At 33.7% G+C, this 27,185-nt stretch overlaps 1 protein-coding gene across 1 annotated transcript in view; it reads right to left on the reverse strand.

The window, feature by feature from the left end:
• The window catches only part of LOC114333000 (uncharacterized), a 65,519-nt gene that overhangs the window by 11,697 nt on the left and 26,637 nt on the right, over positions 1-27,185 (reverse strand). Inside the window, exons 2-5 of the mRNA XM_028282808.2 lie at positions 18,332-18,647; positions 8,649-9,214; positions 3,276-5,798; positions 1,449-2,436 (exon numbers count right to left, since the gene is read on the reverse strand). Of these exons, the coding sequence (XP_028138609.1) occupies positions 1,449-2,436; positions 3,276-5,798; positions 8,649-9,214; positions 18,332-18,647 (4,393 nt within the window). The remainder of the gene's footprint in view (positions 1-1,448; positions 2,437-3,275; positions 5,799-8,648; positions 9,215-18,331; positions 18,648-27,185) is intronic.

Consider the following 27,185-nt stretch of genomic DNA (forward strand, 5'->3'; position numbering starts at 1 on the left):
TTATTGACTTCAAAAAGGCATTTGATCGTGTTAAGCACTCTATATTGATCCAAGCTCTAAAAGACATTGGCTTGGACGGCAGAGATGTTCGAATAATTGCAAATTTATATTGGAATCAAACAACATCAGTTTTAGTAGATGGTGTGGAATCACAGCGTTAATATTAAAGAGGAGTACGGCAGGGATGCCTCTTGTCACACCTGCTTTTCAACGTTTACTCCGAAAGAATTTTCAGAAAAGCACTTTCTAAAAAACAAGAAGGAATACTTGTGAACGGTGAAGGTATCAATAATTTGCGATATACGGACGATACAGTACTCCTAGCTTTTACTCAAGAAGATCTGCAAACACTACTTGATAGTGTCGTTGAGAGTTGTAGGGAGGCAGGTCTGGATCTGAACATACGGAAAACCAAAATACTCGTAATAAGTAAACAACAGCATATAAAACCGTCTATATATGTAAATAATACCAAACTTGAGCAAGTTGATAAAATCGTTAACCTTGGACAGCAATTAAATTATAACGCAGAAAGTCACGGCGAAATTAGATCTAGGATAGAGCAGGCTAGAGCCGCTTTTAGAAAGATGTCCAAGGTGTTATGTAAGAGACCTAAAATTGGCATTGAGGATCCGCCTACTTCCCTGCTACGTGTTCTCGGTCTTAATTTACGGTGTCGAGTCCTGGACTGTAAATAAAATCGATCTAAATCGTCTTAAGGCTTTCGAAATGTGGTGCTTTCGAAATAGAATAATTTTAAAAGTTTCCTGGGTGGAGAAGATTTGAAACTCCACAATACTAGAACGTCTTAGCAAGACTACTGAGATCATAAAAAGCATCAAGCAGAGAAAGCTGGAGTATTTCGGACATGTAATGAGAGGTCCCAAATATAGGTTGCTACAAAATATCATGCAAGGAAAAATAGCAGGCAAACGCAGTCCAGGACGAAGAAGAACCTCATGGTTGAAGAACTTTCGAGATTGGTGTGGTGTTGATACAAGCATGCTATTTATGGTGGCAGTGAATAAAATTAAGATAGCTATGATGGTAACCAACGTTCTGAAAGGACATGGTACATGAAGAAGAAGCTTCAAAAATTAAAATATCTATAATGACGAGAAGTATAAAGAAATGTTAAATGGTAGAGATATAATATCCTTCATAAAAATAGGTAGGCTTAGATTAGCTGGACATGTGACAAGAGGATGTGCAGTAGGAAATAGGAGAAGAGATATACCAAGACTGAGATGGAGGGATGATGAGCGGCACCGAAGAAAATTAGCGCAGCAAACTAGTGGCGGATGTGTACTGAAGTGTCGAGGACTTGTTTAGTTAGTAGAAAATCTACAAATCAGCTAGCTGACTGCAGTACAACCGATGCGGAACATACTGCTTCCATATAAGTAAAAAACTACATAAAGTAAAAAGTTTTACTAGCTAACGCTTACCGTCACTAACATGATCTATCGAAGCATCATGCCATTCTTCTGGTGAAGCAACAATATTTGGACGATGAATGGATTGGTGTGGTGACTGATCGTCTTCGATGTCATCATCAGGTGCAACAGTTATTTGAAATCCGGGACTTGGTGTTGTAACCGTCCTTCTTCCTTGAAGAAAAGGAGTCGGGTAATTTCCACCTTCTACATCAGCTTCTTCATCTTTTGTTTTCTTTAGATTTTCTGGTAGTCTATAATGAGTTTTTCCTCTTGATCTAATAACACTACTGCGTTTTGTTGTTTTATCTAGGTAATCCTGGTTGTATGTTGGTTTACGTTGTGGTGCTCGTGTTCTACTTCTAATTCTAGGTTTGGGCGTTTCTGTTTCTGTTTGAACTTCCTTACTGGTTGTATATTTTGGCACAATTTCTCCTACAAATCGAACAGTTGAAGTATCAGTGTTGATACTGCTTAGAGGTACTTGATAGTCTTCTCTGTGTTGACTAGGGGTCTGGTACGTATATATTCTCGGTGAAGGTGGTATTGTAGTTACTTCGACTTTGCTCTCTGGTGGGGGTCCAAAGTCTGGTTGCTTGAAAAATCCATAAAATTCTTCTTCTTCTTCCTTCACTACCGGTCTAGCAGTAGTTATTCGCCTTGTTATAACTTTTTCTGTTGTAGTTGATGTAATTCTAGGTTTATCTCTTATTCTTCCACGAACTTTAACTCTGGGAGTATCTTCTTCTTCATATTGTTGATAAGTGTCAGCTGGACGGGTGACTTGAATATTTAAGGTAGGTTTTGATGTAGAAGCTGTGTTTTCGTACTGTAGAATTGGCCGACCAGATGTAACTAGTACTTTAGAATATTCCTCATCAATAATTGGTTTTTCTTCTCTTTGATCTACTGTCTGATGATCATATTGCATGTAAGATTCAGATCCATCTGGATGAGTGCGGATGTTTACGGGCGCCTCAGAGCTTGGAGCTTCATGAATCTAAAATAAAATATTATTAGAGCTAAAAATATGTTGGGACGGATTTAGTTAACACTAAATATATGTTGGTTTCTAAAAACTCCCGAAATATCCAACAGAGAATTCAAATTATCCACCATACTTTTGAGAAAGTTAAGGAATTTACATATCTTGGATTGCTAGTAAACTCAATAAAGACGACAAGCGACGGAATAAAAATACGCATAGCAATAGCAAACAGAACTGTTCGCGGTCTCTAGAAACGTTTAAAAAATAAAAATATAAAACGTGCAGTAAATCTCAATATATACAAGATCTTAATAAGACCAGTTTTGATATATGGAGCTGAAACGTGGACCTTAACTTAAAATGATGAAAGACTTTTTGGTATTTTTGAGAGAAAAATTCTTAGAATGATTTTTGGGGTCGTAAATGAAAACGAGCTATGACGTCGAAGATACAACTTTGAACTGTATCAGTTATACACCGATCCAGATATTGTGAAATTCGTTCCAGTGCAGAGACTTAGATGGGCTGGACACATTGCTAGAATGCTAGATCACGAATACACTAAGAAATTAACTTTTTCAAAACCAGAAGGCATAAGAAGTAGAGGACGACCACGAAGCAAATGGATTGACGGAGTGGAAGAAGACCTAAAGATTCTAGGGGTCAGATGGAGGGAAGTTGCCAGGAATTGACAGGAGTAACGACTTCTTTGCGAGCAGGCCAAGATCCACAACAGATTGTCGAGCCACTTATGATGATGAGTTAATTACTTGGAGTAGTGTAGAAAAATATCCAGACAAGCACATCTAAAATTAAAAATAGGAACATACTCACAAATCATTAAAACCTACCTCGTTTTCAGTAGTTATTAACCTCTCAGTAATTGAATTTGGAGTGGTACGTCCTCGAGTTCTAAACCTTTGTTTAGTACTGGTACTTCTTGTACTATATTCAACATCAGGAGTGTGCCTTGTACGTTCAGTAGTAACTCTCGAATACTGCGTTGGACGTCTTCTTGACGATGGTCTTCTAGTAGTATTATTCTCGCTGTATTTATTTCCTCCTCTAGTTCGACTACGAATACGACTAGTGGTAGTCGTTTCAATAGGTCTTTCAGTACTAGCTACAGTGCTTACGATTATTCTTTCAGTGGTTGGTAAATAGGATGGGCCGGATGTAGATGAGCGGGTTGGTAAATAAGCATCTTTGGTTGTAGTGGGAACTAACAGGTTAGGAATAAGTAATGATCGTACTGATGGATCTTCCAGTGGATTTGTGTATTCTTCTTGATTTTCTTTACTTTCGTTAACATCCTGAGTGTATTTTTCTTGTTTATTATAGGTCTGCTCTTCACTATATTGCGGTTGAGTATTGTACTCTTTCTCTTCATTATATCGTTGCTTGTTATCATACTCTTTCTGCTCATTATATTGTTGCTGTTTGATGTAGCCACCAGTTGTTGGTATCGTATATTGATGAGAATGTGGATCTACCTCAAACTGCCCTTGCTGTTCATATTTGGGAACAGACTCTTTAGAATCAACATGCAAAATTTGCTGATCCATTAATTGTTGGTTTAATGTATAAGTATATTCTTTATCAGGGGCTTCCGTATATACATTTTGTTTTGTGTTTAAACTATAAACATTAGATGGTATGTTCTCTATTTCGCTAACTGAACCAGATGAATATTGTGTATTTTGAGCAGCGGTTGGAATTGGTTCAACGTGTTTGGTTTGAGCAATGTATCGAACGCTCGATGGTGTCGAAAATCGAGATGTTGGTTTTTCTCTTACGTCGAAATCTTCTAGTACAGTATATTGTTCTTCCTCTGGTGCTACAGTGGTAGTAGTAGTAGTTGTTGGAGGACGTGTTCTAACCCTTCCTCGTTGCCTTGTCGGTCTTACAGTAGTTTCAACATAGCTGTCTCTTAAAATTGTTGCCGGGGTACTTGAGAATCTGTGAAGTTCTGGATCAAATTTATAATCATGTTCCTCGTTTACATTTTGGGTAGGACGAGTTTTGTAAGTGTTTTGGTTTTTAACTCTCGGTTTTTCCTCTAATTGCGTGTTTATTTGGTGTAACTCAAATTCGTTGATTGCAAGTTCCAGTGGATTAACATCTGGCAGGTGAGGCTTAGGTTGTTGTTCTTCGGAATAATTGTTAACAACCTCTCTAGATGGTGACAAATTATGTATTTCTGATTTAGGTTTAATATTGACAACCTGTTCTTGCGCTCTTTGTTGATTTATGTCAAAAGTAGTTGCAATTGGTTCGTATTGAACTGGGAGCTCTGTTGGTTTTTTATTTTCCCTATTATTAGAGTACTGTTCATTATATGAGGGTACATAAGTTGGAATTTTCTCTTCTTGAATATATTGTTCTTGATTAATTACTTGCCTGCTGGGTACATCATACTTTACAGGATCAGTAATTTTTAAGTTATAGGTATTAAGGTTACTGGGATTAGGTTTAGATGTTGTACCTGTTGCTATTTCATCTATATAAGAATATTGGAATGAAGGTACGGTATTCTTTTCTTTAGATGATACATCAGGACCTTTAACATTAACATGAGACTTCTGAGGTTGACTGTAATCGTTTGAATTTTGCTGATTGTAGTTAGCACCAGTAAAATCGTATACCTTGTTTTGATCATTTACTGCAAACTGAAGTAGCTGTGGTTGAGGAGAGGGAGTAAATGATTCTGGATTGTAGTAAGTTTGTGCTAGATAAGGTTGTGGACTTATAGTGTTAAAAGAAGGTTTAGCGGTGGTTGGACTATTTTTAATTTGTTGGTGTATATTTATGTTGTTAAGGTGACTTGGTCTAATAGTAGATCTTTTGCCTTGCAAATCATCTTTGATAGAAATCACCACAGAGCCCACATGAGGTGCAGGTAGAGGAATTTTTGAATACCCAGGAGGAGTTTTGAAACTTAAAGGCGCGACAAAAAATGGTAGCGAGTCAATATTTTTGTTGCTTCTGTTACCGTCAATATTGTTTAAATACGGAAGTGGAAACTTTGAATAATCTGGAGCTTCTAGTGTTGAAGGTCCTATGAAGATTTCTGGTGAGTTGGGTTGAATGCTATCTTGAACTGCAATCGATTTGGCACTTTTTAATGCCTCAAGTACATCGGATATTTCGACTTGTTGTTTTTCACCTTCTACGTACACTGCTAGAGGAGGCTGATGAGGCTTTCTCTTTTTGATGGGTTTAGGCGTTGTTGACACTTGAAGTAAGAGGGGATCTCCGAGTTGGATTTCTTCTTGTAGTTTCGTTGCCTGCAGTGCTTGTTGTATAAAATCTTGTTCAATAGCAGCGAGGCGATGATTTTTATCGAGAAGATTTTCGTATCTGGGAGATTCAACCTAAAATAATATTTATATATATAAAATATACAAGTTTTCATATATTAATTTTTTAAATAAAAAGTTTCTTTTAAAAAAATTACCATTAATGAGAAATGCTAAATTTGGAAAACTCTGAATATGTTAATTATATCGAGAATTCTCCCAGACAGCTCCAAATATGTCAGTCTATTAATAGGAGAAAAAAAAATGACAAACACAGATGACCCCAGACGTATAACTATAAATGGCAGTGAGAGAGAACCAGTTCAGGAATGTCTCAACCTAGGCCAAATCCTGAAAGTTGACAAAGAGAACCAAAGTACAGAAATTACTAGAAGAACAAGACTAGCATGGGCAGAATTTGTAAAACTTAGTTGTATACTTAAGAACCGTAAAATACCCCAATACTTGAGAATCAAAGTGTTCAACCAGTTCATCCTTACTATCATGACATATGGATGTCAAACCTGGACCCTAACCAAGGGAAATGTGAATAAACCAGCCACAACAGAAAAAGTAACGAAAAGAACAATGTTAGATATACGTCAGATCGCGCGGATCTAGGGGGGGGGCAGACTTACCTCAAATACAGTGATGCATACCGATTTTTCGGTAGATGTACCGAATACCTGTCAAATCTACCGATCTACCTAATTCTCTTTTTTTCTAACGAAAAATCAAAATTCTTAATTTTTAAACTAATCTGCTGATTTTTTTTTTACCGAAAAATTAAAATTATTAGAAAATTTTTTTTAGCGTATAGATTTGGCAACAGAGTTTAGTCAATTTTCAAGATTTCTTGAATTGATTTTACTAGCTTGTGATACAATGTGCGAACCAGCAGATACGGATTTATCGATATCAATTTTATGACCAGTCCTTTGTCCTTTTATATTATGATTTTGGATTGTGGCTTATTTTGATATAGAAGATAATTCCAAACTAAAAATAGTATTTATATTAAAATCTTAAAACAGGAGAAATTTATTTTGCACCTTTTTAACTTACAGTATTTCGACATAACTAAAGAACATTAAAAAATTTTCTCGTTCTCAATTGCTTCAATATCCGACATTGTTTTGTTTTTAAACGATTATAAAGTGTAAAAAATCATGTTTTTGCCTATAAAACATTCCTTGTAGATTTTAGAGAAAAATGTTTCAAATAAATATTCTAGATATTAATAGCTTCTAATTTGAAATACATAAACAATTGGAGATAATTGCAAAAAACCCTTATTTTTGCAGTAATTTATAAATGTTAATAACTTATAACTATTATTTATTATGTATAACAAATTTTTTCAACTTGTTTAAACAATTATACAGCTTTCAAATAAGAATATTTGTATTTTTAACGTTAATAGGTACACGTGTGGTAAGTTTTTTTAAAAAGTCTATAACAGGAAAAATATGCAGTTTTATTTTATTATAAATAAATTAATTCCTTATAAAAAAAACTAAAGGATCCTTGATATTTAGTATTGCGTTAGTTAGATGGCTCTACTCGAGTTACTTTGGATTTAAAAAAAATGAAGAAAATTGCTGTATATAATACCTAGAAAGCCGAGAAAATACATTTTTTAAGGTATACCGATTTTGAACTTTGAATGATTTTTATGATGAATGGTGATTATTGATCATTATATGATGATGAATTTAGTTTATTTTTGAATACTTGTACCTAAAGTATAATTTTTTTGCAATGTGATAGCAAAAAAATTAAAAAATGAAATCTATCGAAATTTGACGATTTCTACCGAAAAAATAGGAGCAGTCTCCCGAAATTTTGTCTAAGACCTGTGGCAACACTGCTCAAATATTATATTTTCCAGATTTAGCCATACGACTCACACTTACTCTAAGGATAAAATACATATAATCCCAGATACCTACGGTATCAAAAGGATTGATAGATAATTCACGACTATTAATCTCACTGGTCGTTCTTTACCACAAATATTAACCTTTCTACCATCAATGGGTAGGTACGCATGGATTATCTAGTAAAATAAAAATTTTTAAATTTTTATTGTATCGCAAATTTGAAACGTGACTGTTCATGAGATAAGGTTTATACCCAGTGTAATGTATTTGCATTTTAAAATATCATTTTTGTTATTCTTTGAATTGAGAAAAATATTTCCCTTGTTTATGGTTCAACCGGTACCCAAACAAATGTGCCTGCAGATTATTTTTCAGAGAAGGGTGTTTTATTAGATTTTATGGCTTCTTTAAATTCTTTGGAAGCGGTTGTCGTCTAATTTAGTGTTGTACTGATGGCTTAAAGTTTAGAGTTAACAGAAAAAAATAATAAATAATAAAAAAGTACTTATAGACTAAATACAATAAGGGGGTCCATGGACCCGTTCCCCCTGTATCCGCGCCTGCGTCAGATAAAAAGAGGAATGGCTGGGTAAGATCACAACTAAAATTCGAGGACATAACAAAAGTTGCCAAACTTAAAAATGGAGCTTCACACGTCACACTGCTATAGAGAAAAAAACCAACGTTGGAACGCAACAATACAACATTGGAGACCTTACGACAGTAAACGACCAAGAGGAAGACCACATACGAGATGGGTTGATGATGTTAAAAGAGTAGCCGGAACAAACTGGAAATATGTTGCTCAGGATAGAGACCGATGGAAGGAGTTGGGACAGGCCTATGTCCAAACGTAGACGATAGAAGGCTAAGAAGAAGAAAAAGAAGAACTTCCAAAATGGCTGGAGTCGATGAAACCTGTGACCATTACAATATTAAAAAAAAATTGTTAACACAGGACAACTAAAATTGAGAGGCCTTTGGAAGACTCTAAGGTCTGTTGAGTTTAAGGTAAATTAACATAGTCACAAAAAATACTGACCTGTCTATAAACTGTCTGAGTATCTTGAGGAACAGGTTGACCATCTTTTAAGTTTTCCAGTGGAACATATACCAACTGTACGGATTCCTTGGCCCCATCATTCTTTTCTGTAGGTACACCAGAATTCCCTATATTAGCAGGAACATGTTGATTTGATACGCCTCCATTTGGATTTAAATACAGATTCTGATTATTCTGGGTTCCAATAATATCACTTGGCATTTGATATAACACTTTATCCTCTTGGTTTCCCACCGTCTTGCTTGGAACTTGATAAAACACTGGATTGGCACCATTTGGGGTTTGGATTTGGATATTGCCTATTAACTCCTGATTTATAGAATACGGATTAATTGTTTGATAAAAATTAGTACTATTAATTGGGATGTTATATTGTCCATAATTGCTCTGTATATTTGGTAAAGGCAATCGCTCTCGTACGACAGCTTGAGCATTAGGGACATACTGTTGCAGTGGAGGAGCTCGGTATACATTTACTGTAGGTGGTTGTTGATAATTGGGGAGTTGCACCTCTTGTTTTGGATAATACTGGAACTTCGGACCACCTATAATAAAAAAAATATATTGGTCGAATATCGCTGAAGTACCGATATATAAATATTTTGTAACAAAACATACTAACTATAGCGACACGCTTCATTTATTATTTTTTTTAATTGCTAATTTTAAATATTTTCTTTTTTTTAAAACGAAATAATATGGGTCATATGAAATTCACATTTAATATACAAACTAGATGCTAAGAAGGGCCCGTTAAGTTTTACGAAACGAAATGTATCCCTAACCAGATGTTTTTGGTGTGTTCAGTTTAACAAACTGAATTCCCCATAAATTAATTATCTTATCAGACCTTATGTCAATAACTCACTTTGGAAATGCATTAGAAGACGTTGCTTAAAACTGCAGAAATGTTTCAACTTTTAAACGCCAGATCCAAATAATTTATCGCCTTTCTGGCCAGATGGTAGAAACACAAACATATTAGCGTTTGTGGTTTTTTTTCAGAATAGTCACAGCAACCACCCGGCGCGCACACACCACCAAACTCGCAAAGAATAACAAACCCTCTTTCGAGAAATATTCTCGCTATTTTACCGACACAATTAAATATATTATTGACAAGTTGTTGTTTTTACACACTTTTTAATTTAAGTTAATCGTTCCCGAACACGCACGGAACATAACCATACACGAAGGAAATTAGTGATACATAAAAAAATGTTATTTATTGTGAAATTCTGGCAGCTAAGAAAAAAGATTTTTATAACAAAAAAAAACTCGGAAATGTGTAAACATCACGTCTATATTGAGTAAGGTAAAAGCACAATACATATTACCTAATTTCAGATTGCAGCAACACCAGAAGAGAGAAAAAGGATGCTTCTTCTTCTTGTAGTTCCTTCTTCTATCGGAGGTTGGCTATCATCACAGCTATCCGTACCTTATTAGCGGCTGCTCTGAAAAGTCTACTGAGCTGTAACTATACCACTCCCTTAGGTTTCTCAGCCAGGAAATTCTTCTTCTACCTATAGATCTTTGATCCTTTATTTTACCTTGCATTATAAGCCTTAATATCTCATATATCGTACCTCTGGTAATGTAACCTAAATGTTCCAGCTTTCTTGTGTTGATATTCTTTATCACCTCGCAATCCTTTTGTAGCCTTCTTAACACTTCTGCATTTGTAACTTGTTGATATATCCTGTTCTGTTCTTCCTCTGATATTGCTTCCTTAAAAATAGCTTCGCTGTACAGATTGAATAACAATGGAGACAACACGTAAACGTAACCATGTCTAACACATCTTTTGATTTCTATGGTTTCTGTTTCGACATCTTCGATTTTAACATTTGCTTTTTTATTCCAGTACAGATTGACAATAACACGTATATCTCGACTGTACACATTCTTTTCTTTTAATGTTGTTCTGAAGCTATTTCCTTGAGGCATTTTTATAATCAACTATTTTCAATGGGAAATAAGCCACAATTTTACCAAAAAATGATTTTATTAACGTTTCTAAGCCCAAATCGGGTTTCGCTGTCAAAATATAAAATACTACTAAAATAAACAAAAATGTTTTTGCTAAGTAAAAAAAATTCTTCTGATATTTTATTTAATCTGACTCATTTATATTGGCAATTCAGATGTATATTATACATTTTAAAGCAGAAGACTTTAAAATGATATCGCCAATATTTATGAGTTGCATTCCTGGGACGACTTTACTAAAAGATAGTTCATTCGATTACATGAAGTCAGTCCCAGCTCAAGAATATCCGTCACAAAAAAATCATAGCATGTGATCTGTCTTTAAAAAGACAACCAAATGCAACGATGACAGTAAAATTCTCGCGTTAGAGATTCCAGGAAAACCAGGAAAAAACCTCGTGATACTATCCCGACATCGTAAGTATTTGGTCTTACATTTAATTTACTTTCAAAAAAACTAATACCAAATTCTGCCTTTAACATGTTTAAATTATAAATAATATTAATAATATATAGATATACAATAAGTAATACTAAAATATAAAATTTGTACTAACTCGATATGTTATTGGCTTACTAATCGTGGTATTTTCTTTCTATTGACTTCCTCTTTCAGTATGGGTAACCACATCCTACTGCATTCTACCGAGGAATTTGCGACACAATTGGTTTCATTTAGCATAATTAGAGCCGCTTCTTTGATTTTTCTCTTTTTACTATCTGATTCTTTCAGGACTATACTTGAATCTCTCCACTGAACTCTATGTTCATTATCCCATGCGTGTTGACATATTTGGGATCTATCAAATTCTCTATTTTTAATATAAGACTGATGTTCACTTATTCTAACGTTTAATGGTCTTGATGTTTCACCTAAATAAAATTGTTCGCATTCACAAGGTATTTTATAAATGCAATTCTTTGTTCTTTCTTGTTCATTGTTAGGTTTAGTTTTAGATAGAATAGATCTCAATGTGTTTGTTGTTTTGAATGTTGTTGAAATGTTGAATTTATTTCCTATTATTTTAAATTTCTTTTAAAGTTTTCTTTTAAAAGTTCTAAGAGTTTCTGGTGTCGCACTCTATCAAAAGCCTTTTGATAATCTATAAAGCAGACATAGAGTTCCTGGTTCATATCTAGTCGTCTTTGCGCAAGAATGTTAAAAGCGAACGGAAAAAAGATGCAAGATCCCGTAAATGAGAATGTAATGCCGGGGATAGCAAGAGACGAGTTTGTCGAAGGGTCAAATATAATGAAGAATGATAAGGCATTGGGACCCGATAGAATACTTGTGTCTAAGAGAGGAAGTGGTTGAAATTTTGTGGCAAATAACGCGTAGGATATATGAGGAAGAAAGGATGCCAAATGCATGGATAGAGAATGTGATGGTAATGTATAAAGAAAAAGGGGACATTCAGTACTGTAAGAACTATATAGGGATAAAATGAATGACGCAAACAATGAAAATTTGAGAGAGAACTATAGAGCAAAGTTTAGAAGAAGAGAGTACGTTTATGCCAGGAAAGAGGACAACATATGCTGTATTTGCTTTAAGACAGTTAATAGACAAATACAGCGAGAAGAAGTGAGCTACATTTGGTATTTATAGATCTTGGGAAGGCGTACGATACAGTTCCTAGACAAGAGCTATGTAGATGTACGGTACGAGAGAGAAATGGGTGCCTGAGAAGAACTATAAGTTCATATAAATTCTAAGACTCGTGAAGGATTTATATGACGGAGCTTACACCAAAGTAAGGATTTTGGTGTCGGATTGACCAAAAGTTTCCAGTGATGGTTGGTCTGCATCAAAGCTCTTCGCTGTGTTTCCTACCTGTTAAATCTTGTTATTGATTCACCGATATAGAAGGTAAAGGAGGAGAATCCTTGATAAATGCTCTTTGCTGATGATAACGTGTTAGTAGAGGAGAGCAAAGAATTATTGGAGAAGGGCTATTGAAGAGGGAGGACCTTAGCAGATGAATTACGGAGTATATATGGTTGGGTGGAACAGGAATCATTAGGCACATAGAATTGCTTGGAGAAAATAAGAAAGAATAGGAGAATTTAAATATCTTGGCTCCTAAATATCGAAAAATAGGACACTAGATCAAGAAATTACCCACAGGGTACTAGACTATATAGATCAAATAATTAAGCATAAAAATATAAGATAATAACGAAAATAATTAAATAATGAAATGAATAATATAATGAAAGATAATTATGTAAATAATGAATACATTCTATATTATATTTACAACATTAGATCAAACAAACTGACATAATCGGCAAATTCTAATAATAAAAATAAATTAGACAAAGTCAGTAAAAATTTGAGGCAGTCAAGAAAAATTGGAGGCTGTCAGAAAAAAATAGACACAGAGAGGACAAAAAGATTGCTCGAAACAGCCGAGATGAAAACCCTCCGAAAAATCGATGATAAGACTCTATGAGACAGAGCTAGAAATACAGATATACGACGAAGATGCACGGTGGACAACATTAATAATTAAACAGAAGAATAGAATGGAATGACCACATAAGCCGAATGACAACAAATGAGGGGTCTAGATGCAAAACCGGACATTTCCACTTTTTGGTCAAAATTAGTTGAATACACCTCTGTAATCTGTGATTAAAGGTCCATATATTAACAATTTGATAAAGAGCAAAATTAGACAGTTCCTAGTAGTAATTATTTGTGAAAGAATTGGTTCAGATGCAAAAGTGGACTTTTCCTTCAATTTGAAATAGGGAAAAGTAAAGTTGTAAATTGTTTTTTTTTAGTTTACTCAGAATGACATAATGTGGAAATGTCCGGTTTTGAATCTAGACCCCTCAAATAGAGTAGTAAGGACAGCGAAAGACTGTTTCCCAATAGGAGAACGATCAGTGGGAAGACCAAGAAAACGATGGAACGACAACTTACTAGAGCCACATTGAAAAAACAGACGGAGTCATGTCTATACAAAAAGAAGAAGAAGAGAAGAAGAGGTAAAATAGAGGAAGTCAAAAAATTGAAGGGGGAGACGATAAAATAGTCGGAAATACAAAAAATGGAATGCTGTGACTGTAGGGGGCAATTGATTGTAAAATCACTAATATAAAGTATATAAACGTTCAGAATTTTAGAAGTTTCATTTTTGAATAGTGTGACCAACTCCAATTTAGTCAAATTCGGAACAAAGCTGAAAAACTACCTAAAATCCGGGACTTTTCAATGAAAATCGGGCCATTTTTTTTAAATATAAAACTTGATTATCATCATTTTATTGATTATATATTTAACATTTTTATGTTGACAAAAATTTTTTTTATGGAATGGGTTGTAATTTTAATTACATTTTTGTTATTTTTTGACGTTTCAACTTCCAATCCGGAAATCGTTCTCAAAAAACGAAAAATTAGAAAATCAACTAATGTTGGATTTCCATGTAAATTGAACCTTGGGTTAAAATATAATTATCATTATTTGATATTTATGTTTGTAAATCGTCTTTGCAGAAGACATTAACTAAAATACAGAAACCGGAAAAAGTCCATCCAAAGTTTGGATGTGGTATTAGTATAACAGTCTAGAAATTGTAGACTTTTTTTCGTCCCTCCAATTCAATTTGATGTGAATTCTTAGAAGAGTAATATATTAAAAAATTCAAAATGGAATTTTACCAAAATATTAAAAATTCGGATGGCCCGGAAGCCTTGTCCGGGACGCCGGGACACGACTTCGTAATTCGGGCCATGTCCCGGATTTTTCGGGCTAGTTGGTCACACTATTTATAAAATTGTTCTTATTAAAATTTCAAATATGAAGGTTGTTTCGGTTCACTTTTAGAAATATTAAAATGTAAATTATACATTTATCAATTAGTAGGTATATTAATTCACTTTGTATTCAGTTATGTTTTCAGAACACTAATTACTTCTTGTATTCAAAGTAGACACGCGGGTATTGTCCTACAAAGTGTGTATTGCTTTTGTTCTCCATACTTAATCACTAATGTAATACCGACTACATAATATGACGCAACAAATGCAGGCAGACAGATTGTTAAAACATAGACGTGCAGTCCGCTAAAAAGAGGATATTGTCTTTTTGTTTAACACGATAGACACAATTATTAACAATTTATTTAATCGCTGGTGATTTTACTCTCTACAGTAATTGCACTCAATTTTTTTACTTCCTCCCTTTCTTATCGTATCTTTCTCCAATTTTTGCTGACTTCCTCTATTTTTTCTGACACTTCCTATTTTTTTCTGATTACTTCCTATTTTCTGGCACCGTTCAATTTTTCTGGCTCCCTCAAATTTTTTCTGACACCCTTTAATTTTTATTGATTGCCTCTAATTTATCCCAGAGAACGACAGTTCTCACCAGTGGCGCAGAAGCCCCTTCATGCGACACTATATTATACACACGAAATTTTCGATTTTCTAAATCTGAATTGAAAATTTGGCCAAATTCCATTTTAAAGTTTAGGAAAGACCCGCCCATCCATATGTCAACCATCCATTTTGGTTCAAGGGTGTGGATTTTACGGCCCTTCCTATTTAGGCTCTGTTTTTCGTTCTCGTTCCCAAAACCCGAAAATTTAAGTCCGACCTTTGCGGCTTCTGATATACTGATCATTACCTTTTGTGATATTGTATTGTATTCCGTTTGTGGGACTGGATATAAGCCGTTTTCTTAGAGCATACTTTTCTAAAAAGTTTGGTTTTTGATTTATTGGTCTTTTGTCAAGTCAAGTAACCACCTTTGGACCACTTGGCTTGGATTGACCCATCTAATAGAGCAGTAGTACGCCGACAACTACTAATTATTTGAGATTTTTAGGAACAAAGGTATTTAGAAAATCGGATGTAATGCAATGTTGAGGATACTTTTTAACCCTCCTTGGCCCTTCTAGGGTTAAATCACATTCATGGTAAATCGTTGTATAGGGATACCAAACTGTCCAATTTTATAGTAGGTACATGGCAACTACTACTAATTAGCCGATTTTCTCACTTTATTTGATCTAATGTGTTAAATATAGTATAGAATGTATTCATTATTTACTTTTTCATTATTAATTATCTTATATTTATGTTTAATTAATTAATTTTGATAATTATGTATTATATTGTAAAAATAAAACTATTGGTATGTGACGAATAAAATATTACTTATTTGATTTTAGTCTATTTTATTTATCATCATTCTATGTTTATTCATTATCATTATTATCTGGGGCAGTGATACGAAGTATTCGCTTTAAAAATTACTTCAAATAGGAAGTAAATGTGGAAGATAAACACTGATTACTTATTTAATTTTAATTTGATTAATTTTTAAACATTTATGAGATATAAAATAATAAAAGATAAAAAGTATAAAAATAGCAATGTTGTTTTTAGTATGTTCTTTACAATTTCATCACATTTTCTCACCTTTACTCCTTCCTTGAATTTCTACAAATGTTTCAAAATCATTGTCAAGTTACGGAGACCTTGACAAAGAAGTAAGAAATCAAGTACAAAGAGCAAATATACTGGCAGAATGCCTTAATAACACTATATGGCGAAACCGACATATTAACACTGAGATAAAGTCAAGAATTTATGAAGCCAGTGTAAGACCAATAATGACATATTATGTATCAGAAACAAGACCCGATACAGCCACAACACAAATACTACTACAAACGGTAGAGATGATAGTACTGAGAAGAATTACAGGAAATACGCTGGGAGATCGAAAGAGGAGTAAAGACATTAAAAGACAATGTAAGGTATAGTGTATAAAGGAATGGACACTAAATAGAATTAAAAAAATATAAAAAACAATATTTTTAAGAAACGCTTTTCTTTAGTTACGAGTGACTAAAATTAAACATATTATAAAAAAATCAACTAAAAAGCAAAAATAAAAAAAAAATTGAAAAAATCAAACACTATCGTCAAAGAAAAGCGTGGCGCGTCTTCATCGAATAAGCGGTTTTCGCACCACGCTTTTCTTTAACGAATGTGTTAAATTTTTCAATTTTTTTTATTTTTTGCTTTTTAGTTGATTTTTTTATAATATGTTTAATTTTAGTCACTCGTAACTAAAGAAAAGCGTTTCTTAAACATATTTTTTTTTAAATTTTTTTATTTTTTACTTTTTAGTCTTACACTTTTCAAACATTAAAATATATCATGTTTATTAAAATATGTATAAAACATAAATATGATGTACAAACATGAAAAGTAGTCGGAATCGGCAAAAAATTTGAAACTTTATTGTTGATTTATGAAGCATAACGTAAACAATTAACGTAAAAAGTGAAATTATGTATAGTTCATATAATTAGCTACAATCTGTAAAAGTTTCACGTTTCTTCATTGTAAAAAACAAGATAATTTAAGCATTTTCCGTTAAAATAGTTTTTTATTTAAACAATTAATAAACAAAAAATTTTTTATTGACTATTCGTGTATTGTTCCCGCGAATGCATATATCTGCAAATTTTTAGTCATTTGCATTGAAGAAAAGGCAGTCAAATTAATGTAAAAAGATTTGACTCAAACGATTGAACTAAAGAAAATCGTTTAATTAATTAATACGACAAAACGAATTCTAATGTTAATTGTAGCACAAAACGTCTCTACCGGTGGTTTTTCTAAGACTACGATAAAAACACGATTTTTTTTAATTCGAGTTTTGGTTGAAGTTTTTTTTCGTATTGTATTGAAAGAGACGAATATAATATGAGCGTTCAAAATTTAAAACCTTATTGTTTATTTATGAAGCATAACGTAAACAATTAACGTAAAATGTGAAATTATGTATAGTTCATATCATTAGGTTCAGTCAGTCAAAGTTTCAAGTTTCTACATTGTAAAAAAAAGAGAATTTAAGCATTTTCCATTAAAATAGTTTTTTTTATTTAAACAATTAATAAACATAAAAAAAATTTATTGACTATTTGTGTATTGTTCTCGCGAATGCATATTGCATATGTCTGCAAATTTTCATTCATTTGCATTGAAGAAAAGTCAGTCAAATTAACGTCTAAACATTTGATGCAAACTATTGAAGTAAAAAAAGCGTTTAAACAAGAATGGAATAACTACATAACCAGAATGGGAGCGACACGTGTGGTCAAAATAACACGAGATAAATCACCAATCGGTAAAAGAAAAAGTATGGGCCGACCGGGCAAAAGATGGAGTGACAACCTTCCATAGAGGTACCAATCCGCCAATGAACAAGCAGAATTGCTTATAAAGAGAAAGAAGAAGAGGAAGAAGTTTCAAAATCGAAATTAGCTAAATCGGTGCAGTTATTCTGAAGCTGTTATAAAAAAAATATAAAAAATAAAATGACCATTATTATGTATTTGTATTTTGTAAGTATGGCCTCTTGTTTTTTAAAACCTCTGTCAACTTTTTAACTTTTTCTCAATTAATTAGGTTATACTTAATTTTAGGGCTTTTAGAACAATGATGATGGATTTCTTAATCCGAAAACGTTTTGTATTAATGTGACCTTTATTTAGGGTATTTTAAAATATACCTTTTACAACAAATCTAGTAATTTTATAATATTAGATATTTAAAAATCATAATAATGTATAGGTACCCTTAAAACAGACGCATTTGAACGCTTGTGGTATTACGCAAGAAAAGATGCATAAACTTACCGTTTTGTGGGAGTGTTGGAGGTAACTCGAATTTGTAGGTGTTCTCATATTTGGGCACATTGTACCGATCCTTATGTTTAGGCCTTGACTGAAAGTTGGGCCTACTTTTCTTGTAGATATAATCATCAGGAAAAAACTTTTGGGACGGCGAGTCAAGGTTGAGCACGCGGGCCGTCGCCTTTTTCTGTGTCGTCTCCTCAGCCGACGCCTTCTGAGTCACCGGTATCCAGTCGTTGGTGTCGTAAGATCTATCGTTTTGTGACGCAACTATATACACTAGTTGGGTCGTTATTGCTAGTTGAAGGAATTTTAAATTCTGAAATAAAAAATATGGTATGAGTCCTCTAGCTTAGTCAAATTGGAGACAAAATTGGCTCATGTTTCATTGAGTATAATGATCAGATCACAAAGTAAATCAAAAACGGAAATATAGAATAGCATTATAAGAATAAAACGAATAATAAAACTTTTTTTAAGTGCCGTTTCCCAATCGTAGGTTGGATATTATCATCACTATCTTTACTTCATCTACTACTCTACATTTACTACATCTAATTAGCAAAATACAAGGAAAAGTTATTTACCAGCAATTTTATTACTGGAATCGAATCTTATGATTGTATATAGTAATAATATTGGTATGCAAAGTCCGCAGATAGTGTGTTACTTTTTTTATAAACAAAATGGCGCTCGAAAATCGTGTTTTTTTCAATTTTTGCTCTATAACTCCAAAGATTTTAACTTTACACCAAAAACACCCAAATAAAAATTCACCGTAATTAACTTTTACATGAAAACGTGTTTTCCCGATTTACTTCGACGAAAATTTTCCCCGGAAAATGCGGCTTTTTCCAACAAAATCTTTAATTTTTAACTAAAATTTTAGATATGTAATTGTTTATCAGTAATTAAATAACTTGGTAATATAAAAGCTCTTTTTGTATAGATTATAATTCCACAAGCCGATGGAAATTGAATAAATATTTTTAGCAACAGTTGAATTGTTAATTAAAAATTTACGGTCGCTATAATAACCACAATAAATATGATACATAAGAGTAACTATGATTTTTTTATAAAAAGCGTCTCTGGTTCCTAGTCCGTTTCTGAACCCAAACTGATAATCATCTATTCCTTCTTTCAGTTTTTTATTTATACGACCATATATTATTTTCAAGAATAATTTGAGAGTGTGACTTATTAATGATATTGTTCTTTATTCACTGCAATCTTTAGCGTTTTTATTTTTAGGGATAGCACAAAAGGTGGAGAGTAACCATTGTTTCGGTATGTGTCGTGTTTTGTCATCATCATTCTCTTTGCCTTATCCCTATGCGGGGTCGGCTTCCCTAATTGCATTTCTCCACACAATTCTATCTTGGGCCATATCAATGTTAATCCCCTTTACCAACATGTCCTGCCTTATCGTCTCCCCCCAGCTCTTCTTTGGTCTTCCTCTCCTACTCCTTCCAGGAATCTGCACTTCAGCTATTCTTCGTATTGGGTGGTTAACGTCTCGACGTTGAACATGACCAAACCATCTTAACCTATGCTCTCTCATTTTGGCATCAATTGGTGCTACACCTAGACTTCCCCTAATATACTCATTTCTAATTTTATCCTTCTTTGTCACTCCACTCATCCATCTAAGCATTCTCATTTCCGCCACATGCATTCGCTGTTCCTCTTTCTTTTTCACTGCCCAACATTCAGTTCCGTACATCATAGCTGGTCTTATGGCTGTTTTATAGAATTTTCCCTTCAGCTTCATTGGAATTTTTCTGTCACACAACACACCACTCGCTTCTTTCCACTTCATCCATCCAGCCCTAATTCTACTGCATGCATCTCCATCTATTTCTCCATTACTCTGTAATACCGATCCTAGGTACTTAAAACTATTGCTTTTTACAATCATTTCACCATCCAAAGATACCATTTTATTTGTAGTAGCTCCATCTTTAAATGAACATTCCAAATACTCTGTTTTTGTCCTACTAAGTTTTAAACCTTTTTCCTCCAGAGCTTGTCTCCACTGTTCCAGTTTTTGTTCTAAGTCTCTTTCACTATTTCCTACTAACACGACATCATCAGCATACATTAAGCACCATGGAATGTTACCCTGTATTTTCGCTGTTATCTGGTCCAAAACTAATGAGAATAAATACGGACTAAGCACAGAACCTTGATGCAATCCTACTTTCACATGAAATTTATCAGTCTCTCCCACACCTGTCCTAACACTAGTCGTTACTCCCTCATACATATCCCTCACAATCTTTACATATTCACCAGGGACTCCTTTCTTATTGAGTGCCCACCACAGAATCTCTCGAGGAACTCTATCATATGCTTTCTCAAGATCAATGAATACCATATGAGCGTTTGGTTCTTTACTCCTGTATTTTTCCATCAACTGCCTTATAATGAAAATTGCATCTGTTGTTGATCTACCCTGCATAAAGCCAAATTGATTCTCGGATATTTCGGTATCTTCACGTATCCGTCTATCAATTACTCTTTCCCATATTTTCATGGTGTGGCTAAGCAGTTTTATAGCCCTGTAGTTTGTACATTGTTGTATATCTCCCTTGTTTTTGTAAACAGGTACCAGTATACTGCTTCTCCATTCGTCTGGCATTTGTCCAACTTCCATATTTCTATTAAATAGACCTGCTAGCCACCTTGTTCCTGTCTCTCCCAATGCTCTCCATACTTCCCCAGGAATATCATCTGGTCCTACCGCTTTTCCTTTCTTTATTTTTTGAAGCGCTTGAGCCACTTCCTTGTTGGTTATTTTGGTGACCATTGCTGCTACTGTCCCCGTTGACTCTACAGGCTGTCTGTCAAATTCTTCATTTAATAAGCTGTCAAAGTACTTTCTCCATCTCTTTTTGACATCCCTTTCGTGAACTAGTATTTTATTATTTTCATCTCGGATACATCTAATCTGATTAAAATCTTTTGCTTTCTTTGCTCTCTGTTTGGCTATTTTATATATCTTCGTTTCGCCTTCCCTGGTATCAAGTTGATCGTATAGGTTTGAATACGCTTCTGCTTTAGCTTTTGCTACTGCTACTTTCGCTTCCTTTTTGGCGACCATATAGTTTTGAAGATCTATGTCCGATCTGGTTTCTTGCCACTTTTTATATAATTTTCTCTTCTCTTTTATGTTTCCTTGTACTTCATTTGACCACCACCAAGTCTCTTTATCTTCAAACTTCTTTCCTGACGTTTTCCCAAGTATTTCAATAGCCGTCTCTCTAATAATATTGGCCATTTTTCTCCAAATTGTGTTAGGGCTTCCTTTCATGTTCCAACATATTTTTTCTACTATTCTTTCCCTGAATAGACCTTCCTTCTCATCTTTTAGCATCCACCACTTGATTTTTTGTGGTCCTCTCCGATATTTTTGTTTAGTTTCGCTTTTTACTTCGATGTCCAGAACAAGCAGCTTATGTTGTTGGCTTACTGTCTCACTAACTATTACCTTGCAGTCCTTGCATTCACGTATGTCTTCTTTCCTTATCATGAAGTAGTCTATTTGGGATTGATGTTGTCCACTTTTGTAGGTAATAAGTTGAGTTTCTCTCTTTTTAAAGAATGTGTTAACAATCGCCATATCCAATGCTGTTGCTAATTCTAGCATGTCATCTCCAGCTTCATTTCTAGTTCCAAAGCCTAATCCCCCATGTATTGTTTCATATCCTGTCTTGGCTTGGCCCACATGTGCATTGAAATCACCTCCTATTATAACTTTCTCCTCCGCTGGAATATCACTCAGTATGTCTCCCAATTGATCATAGAAAGCTCTTCTTTCATTCTCACCCAGACCTGTTTGAGGAGCATACACACACACAACATTCAATACCTCTTTATCAATTACAAATTTCACTGACATCATTCTATCACTCGTTCTTACAACATCTACTACGTTATCTTTCATTTCACTATCAGTAATTATACCAACTCCATTTCTAGTGTTACTACTCCCTACATACCACAATTTATATCCATCACCTAGTTCTTTCGCCCTTTGTCCTTTCCACCTAGTTTCTTGAATACAAGCAATTTGGACTCTTCTTCGTTTGAGCGCATCCACTAACTCCAGACTCTTACCTGTAAGACTACCAAGATTCCAAGACCCTATCCTGATTTTTCTAACCTGCAATGGTGTTCCCCCTGAGATAGTCCTCACCCGGAGATCCGAATGGAGGCTCATTTTACTTCCGGAACATTTTACCTCAGGAGATGCCATCATTTCAGTATAAGTTTTTATTTCGTTTGGAGAAGGTCTTTTCATTATTATGGCCTGAAAAGATTTTTGGATATTTGATGCCTGAATGCCTTTTCTATCAGCACCATACCCTGCCCTGTCCTGCACGTTTAGCCAATACACCACCAATGCAACCAAAGTGCAGTATTACCCCACACCCGCCTGCATTTTTCTGTATAGGCCAGGATCCCTACTGTAAGGACTGCCCTATAAGCCAATGTATTGTTGCCCGTATCCCGCCACTAGGAGGCACGTACTTCATTCGGGATACACTGTGTTAAATAAGTCCACTATAATGTCTAAGGTTACATCATTTATGTATTTTAAGATTTCTACTGAGATTTTCCTTATCTATGCTTATACTAGTACTCGCATTAACATATTTTTTGTTTAAAATATTCTGGCGTTATTTTTCTCACATAGCGGTAGCTCCTAAATGTTGCTGTTAGTTGTAGCTCTGGAATGCATGATTTTCTGACCTTGTTGCCACATCGCTCATGGCTCATGTGGTACATCGCTCCTGTAGTGATAATTTCCCAAGTTAATTTGCTCCTGTTCTAACTTGGCTGTACCTTAGTGATGACGACCAAATAGTCAGAAATACGTATTTACAGTTGTCTTCCACCTTTTTATATATTTTCCTTTGTCTTTACGTTGGGAATTGTGACAATATTTTTTCCTTATCTATGTTTAAACTAGTACTCAAGTAAATAATCTCTTTTTTATGTTTAAAACATTCTGGCGTTGCTTTGCTCAGGTAGCTAGCTGTAGCTACTCAGTGTGGCTATGTTAGTTTTAGCTCTGGAAAGCATGGTCTTTTGCAGTGCTCCTACACATTGCTTCTGTGATCTGTAGTGATCCTTTCCTAAGTTAATCTGCCTCTGTATTAACGTAGATACACCGTACTGATGACAAGCAACTAGTAAGAAAAAATACCTATTTACAGTTTCTTTCCAACTGTTTATCTATTTTCCTTTGTGTTCATGTTGGAAGTTAAGGCAACATTTTTCCTTATCTATGTTTATACTAGTACTTACTCGCATTAATAAACATTTTTTATGTTTTAAATATTCTTGCGTTCCTTTCGTTAGGTGGCTGTAGATCCTCACTGTGACTGTGTTAGTTGTTGCTCTGGAATGCCGAGTCTTCTAATATTATTACAGCAACTGAGGACATTGCTGTTGTAGTGATCCTTTCCCAAGTTAAGTTGCTCCTGTTTTAACTTAGCTGCACGGTAATGACCTAATAGATAGTCAGAAGTATGTATTTACTGTTGCCTTCCACCTTTTTTTATCTATTTTCCTTTTCATAATTTTGCCAATATTTTTTCCTTATCTATATGTAGGTAAATGTTATTAATAGTATCATGGGTATACTGTAAATTTAAATCACTTAAGAGGCAACAGTAGCGATCAACAGGTAGCAACAAACGCGGTCCAATTTTGCGGCTGTAATTTTGAATATTTTGTCGAGATATTTAGCACACATAGGTATTCGTAATATATTAAAGAATGGAGGTACAGAGGCCAGTTTGAGAAATATATTAGTATGTGGAAATTACTCTGTAATTAAATACAATATTAAAAAAACGAGCCTGTACCGATATTAAGAAGAACAAAAAATAAACTTTCTTCAAATAAACTTTTTTATGCCATGCTTAGATTTTGTGTCATTTTGGACCTACTAAAATTTTTGATTTCTAACAAGAAATCGAACATATACTAATAACTAATTAGGCAAAATAGAGAAATTGTCACTGTCATTTTGACAAACCTACGTCAGATTTTCTCTTATCAGTTCTGTTATCTTTATCGATATCTGTTCAGTGCAGCAGTGTATTATTTTAAGAATTCGTTATTATTGTTGTTTCATAGGAAAGTTGTGCTTTAAAATTTATTATATTTTGTGTAATAGAACTAAGTGGTTGGCCTATTTGAAAAAATAGATTATTGTTAATTGTGAGTTTTACTTATAGGTAAGTATATTTTACGTAAAAATATTGCGAATTCTAATGCGAGAATATAAAGTTTTAGGAGGATTTTATAGTCTAGATCCTTGTAGGGCTAAAAATATTTCGAGGCACACCAACCCTTGAAGCGATTTGGGAAACGACAAAAGATGAAAAAAATACAATTCTGAGGCTCATTTGATTTCAATATAAACTTTATTCAGATCAATAAAATACAGTGCATTTGATATTCAAATATCCTTGCACCACACAGTGGCGCAGCGGCCGGTGGTTCGACTTTTCTTAAGTGTTCCACGTCACCCTTGGCAAATGCTTGAGGCACCCCAGCGTGCCGCGTCACCCACTTTGAGAACCTCTGGTCTAGATATATTATCAATAGTTTAAAAGTTATATTTTAAATTTAAATAAAAAAAAACAAAATACAGGTTTTTAACAAATTTTTCACCTATTTTGGTTTATTTTTATAAATACTTATTTACTAATAACAAAATTGTTTTCTATTACTTCCATTTAGCGGGCCTATGAGTATAATTGTCAAAATATTGATCTTAGATAATGTCAAATATTACCACTGTTGCCAAAGTTTCGCAGACCTTACAAAAAAGGTATGATACTATCTCCCGAAGTTATATTGACGAATCGCTACTGTATGCTCTTAAGAATTTCTTTTGATGTAGGTAGATTAAAATATGATCGATATGACAACAATGACTAAGAAACCGTTAATATTTGTTTTTCAATTCAATTATTTAATACATTTAAATGTAATTCTATCAGTGACTGTTACTAACTTTATATTAGATTTCGCAAATGGATTTTTGTCGTTTCCTCATTGCAAGCATTTTATTTGCCTATAGTTGGATATTGAATTTTGCGGCAGAGGCAATGGAGAAAGTTGTTTAGAAGTACTTGCCTATCTGGAGGTACCGAAGTGGTTTTGTCCCAGATCACTACGTTTACTTATTAGTGTAGAATGTACGTTCTAAATGCACACTATTTTTTTCCTTGTATTAGTCACTGAGGTCTAAAATAATGACTAAAAGCTACATTCACTTCTGTTAACTCAGCACCGTAGAGGCCATTGTGTTTAAGAATATATGTGGGGTTTCTAAACACTGAAGTAATATATCAATACAACAATTATATTATACAGAGTGGACCATAAGTTACGTAACTTGCTAATATTCCGATTACAGGAGTAGTTCACTAAAAAATTACATATTGTTGCATTTTTCAGAAGACGAATTTTATTTTTTGATGTGTAGGAACGTAAGTATAAGCTTAAGTTTAAGTTTGTGGGGTCGTCACCATTTTCGCCCCCGGCTGCCATTTTGGAAAAAGTGGTGCAGGTAGAATAGGCGAGCGTGTTTTGAAAGATGATCGATAATGCATTAATGATAACATCTTCTTCTTTAGAAGAATCAATCAATTCAGCAGATCAATTGCAAGATTATCATTTTTCAACATTTTAAAATGTTTTTCACATTTTCTTCGTAAAACTAATATTTTTCGAGTTATTCGCGCTTGAAAATAACAGTTTTTCGTCGATAAAATCGACTTTTTAGAGGGTTTTTTGAGAATTCCTCGAAAAATACGCATTTAATAAAAAAAACTGCAGATAACAAAATTATATCTTTTAGTTACACAAACTAAATTCTTTTTCTATAATATTTTTAAGACCAATACAAACCGAGATACGGCATGTAAAAAGTTAGCTCTTTTCGTCCAATGCATAATATGAAATATTCAAAGCCAAATAAGGGGAAACTTTGCATTTTTCGAGGAAAACTTATATTATATTTTTTCAAGTATACAATTAAACCTTTTAAAGAATAATAATAACAAATTTCTAGCATGAAAATAGAGCGACTTATGATCAAAAAAATGTCGGTACCTGCTTTTCTCTACGAAAAAATCAGTGAAAATAACCCCCTAACTACCTCTTAATTAAAAATTGGTCTTCACCTTTCTTTAATTCCTTGTATATTTATATTGTCAATACACCTAAGAACCTTTAATGACCTATTTAAAAGGTTGACCTATTTAAAAGGCCTAATTTTAGAAAAATTGGAGTTTAAAGAAAAATTGATTTTTTGCAATTTCGTATTTTTCACCATTTACTTCAAAATATCTCCGAAAATACTGGAGATACGAAAAAAAATTTACTACTAAATTGTAGATTTTTTAATAATTAAAATTATATTGTGCATAGATTTTCCTTACAGTGAACATTTAGCGATAGGTAGCTGTTTAAAACCTCTATTTACGAGCAAACACCCCCTTATTCCAGCCCTTTAAATCCACCCCAATTAAAAACTAAGGGATCTAACGCCATTTAATTTAACCAGTCTTATAGCTGTTCAAAAATTCTACAAAATCATTTTTGAAAAAACTTTTTATTGCCAAAAATTTTATAAAACGAATATTTTTTTTCGAAATATTCGAATAGCCCGCTTATGGAACATTTTCAATGCATGTATAATACCACAGAACTGGTTCGTATACTGGAAGATGACTTAAAAACTATTTGTATTTGTGCTTCTACATATTTGTAAATTCGTATTTTTGTGTACATAAATGTCTTTGTAATTCTTTAATTCTACTTTTTT

The sequence above is a fragment of the Diabrotica virgifera genome, chromosome 4, assembly GCF_917563875.1.
Source record: "Diabrotica virgifera virgifera chromosome 4, PGI_DIABVI_V3a".
Lineage (NCBI taxonomy): Eukaryota > Metazoa > Arthropoda > Insecta > Coleoptera > Chrysomelidae > Diabrotica > Diabrotica virgifera.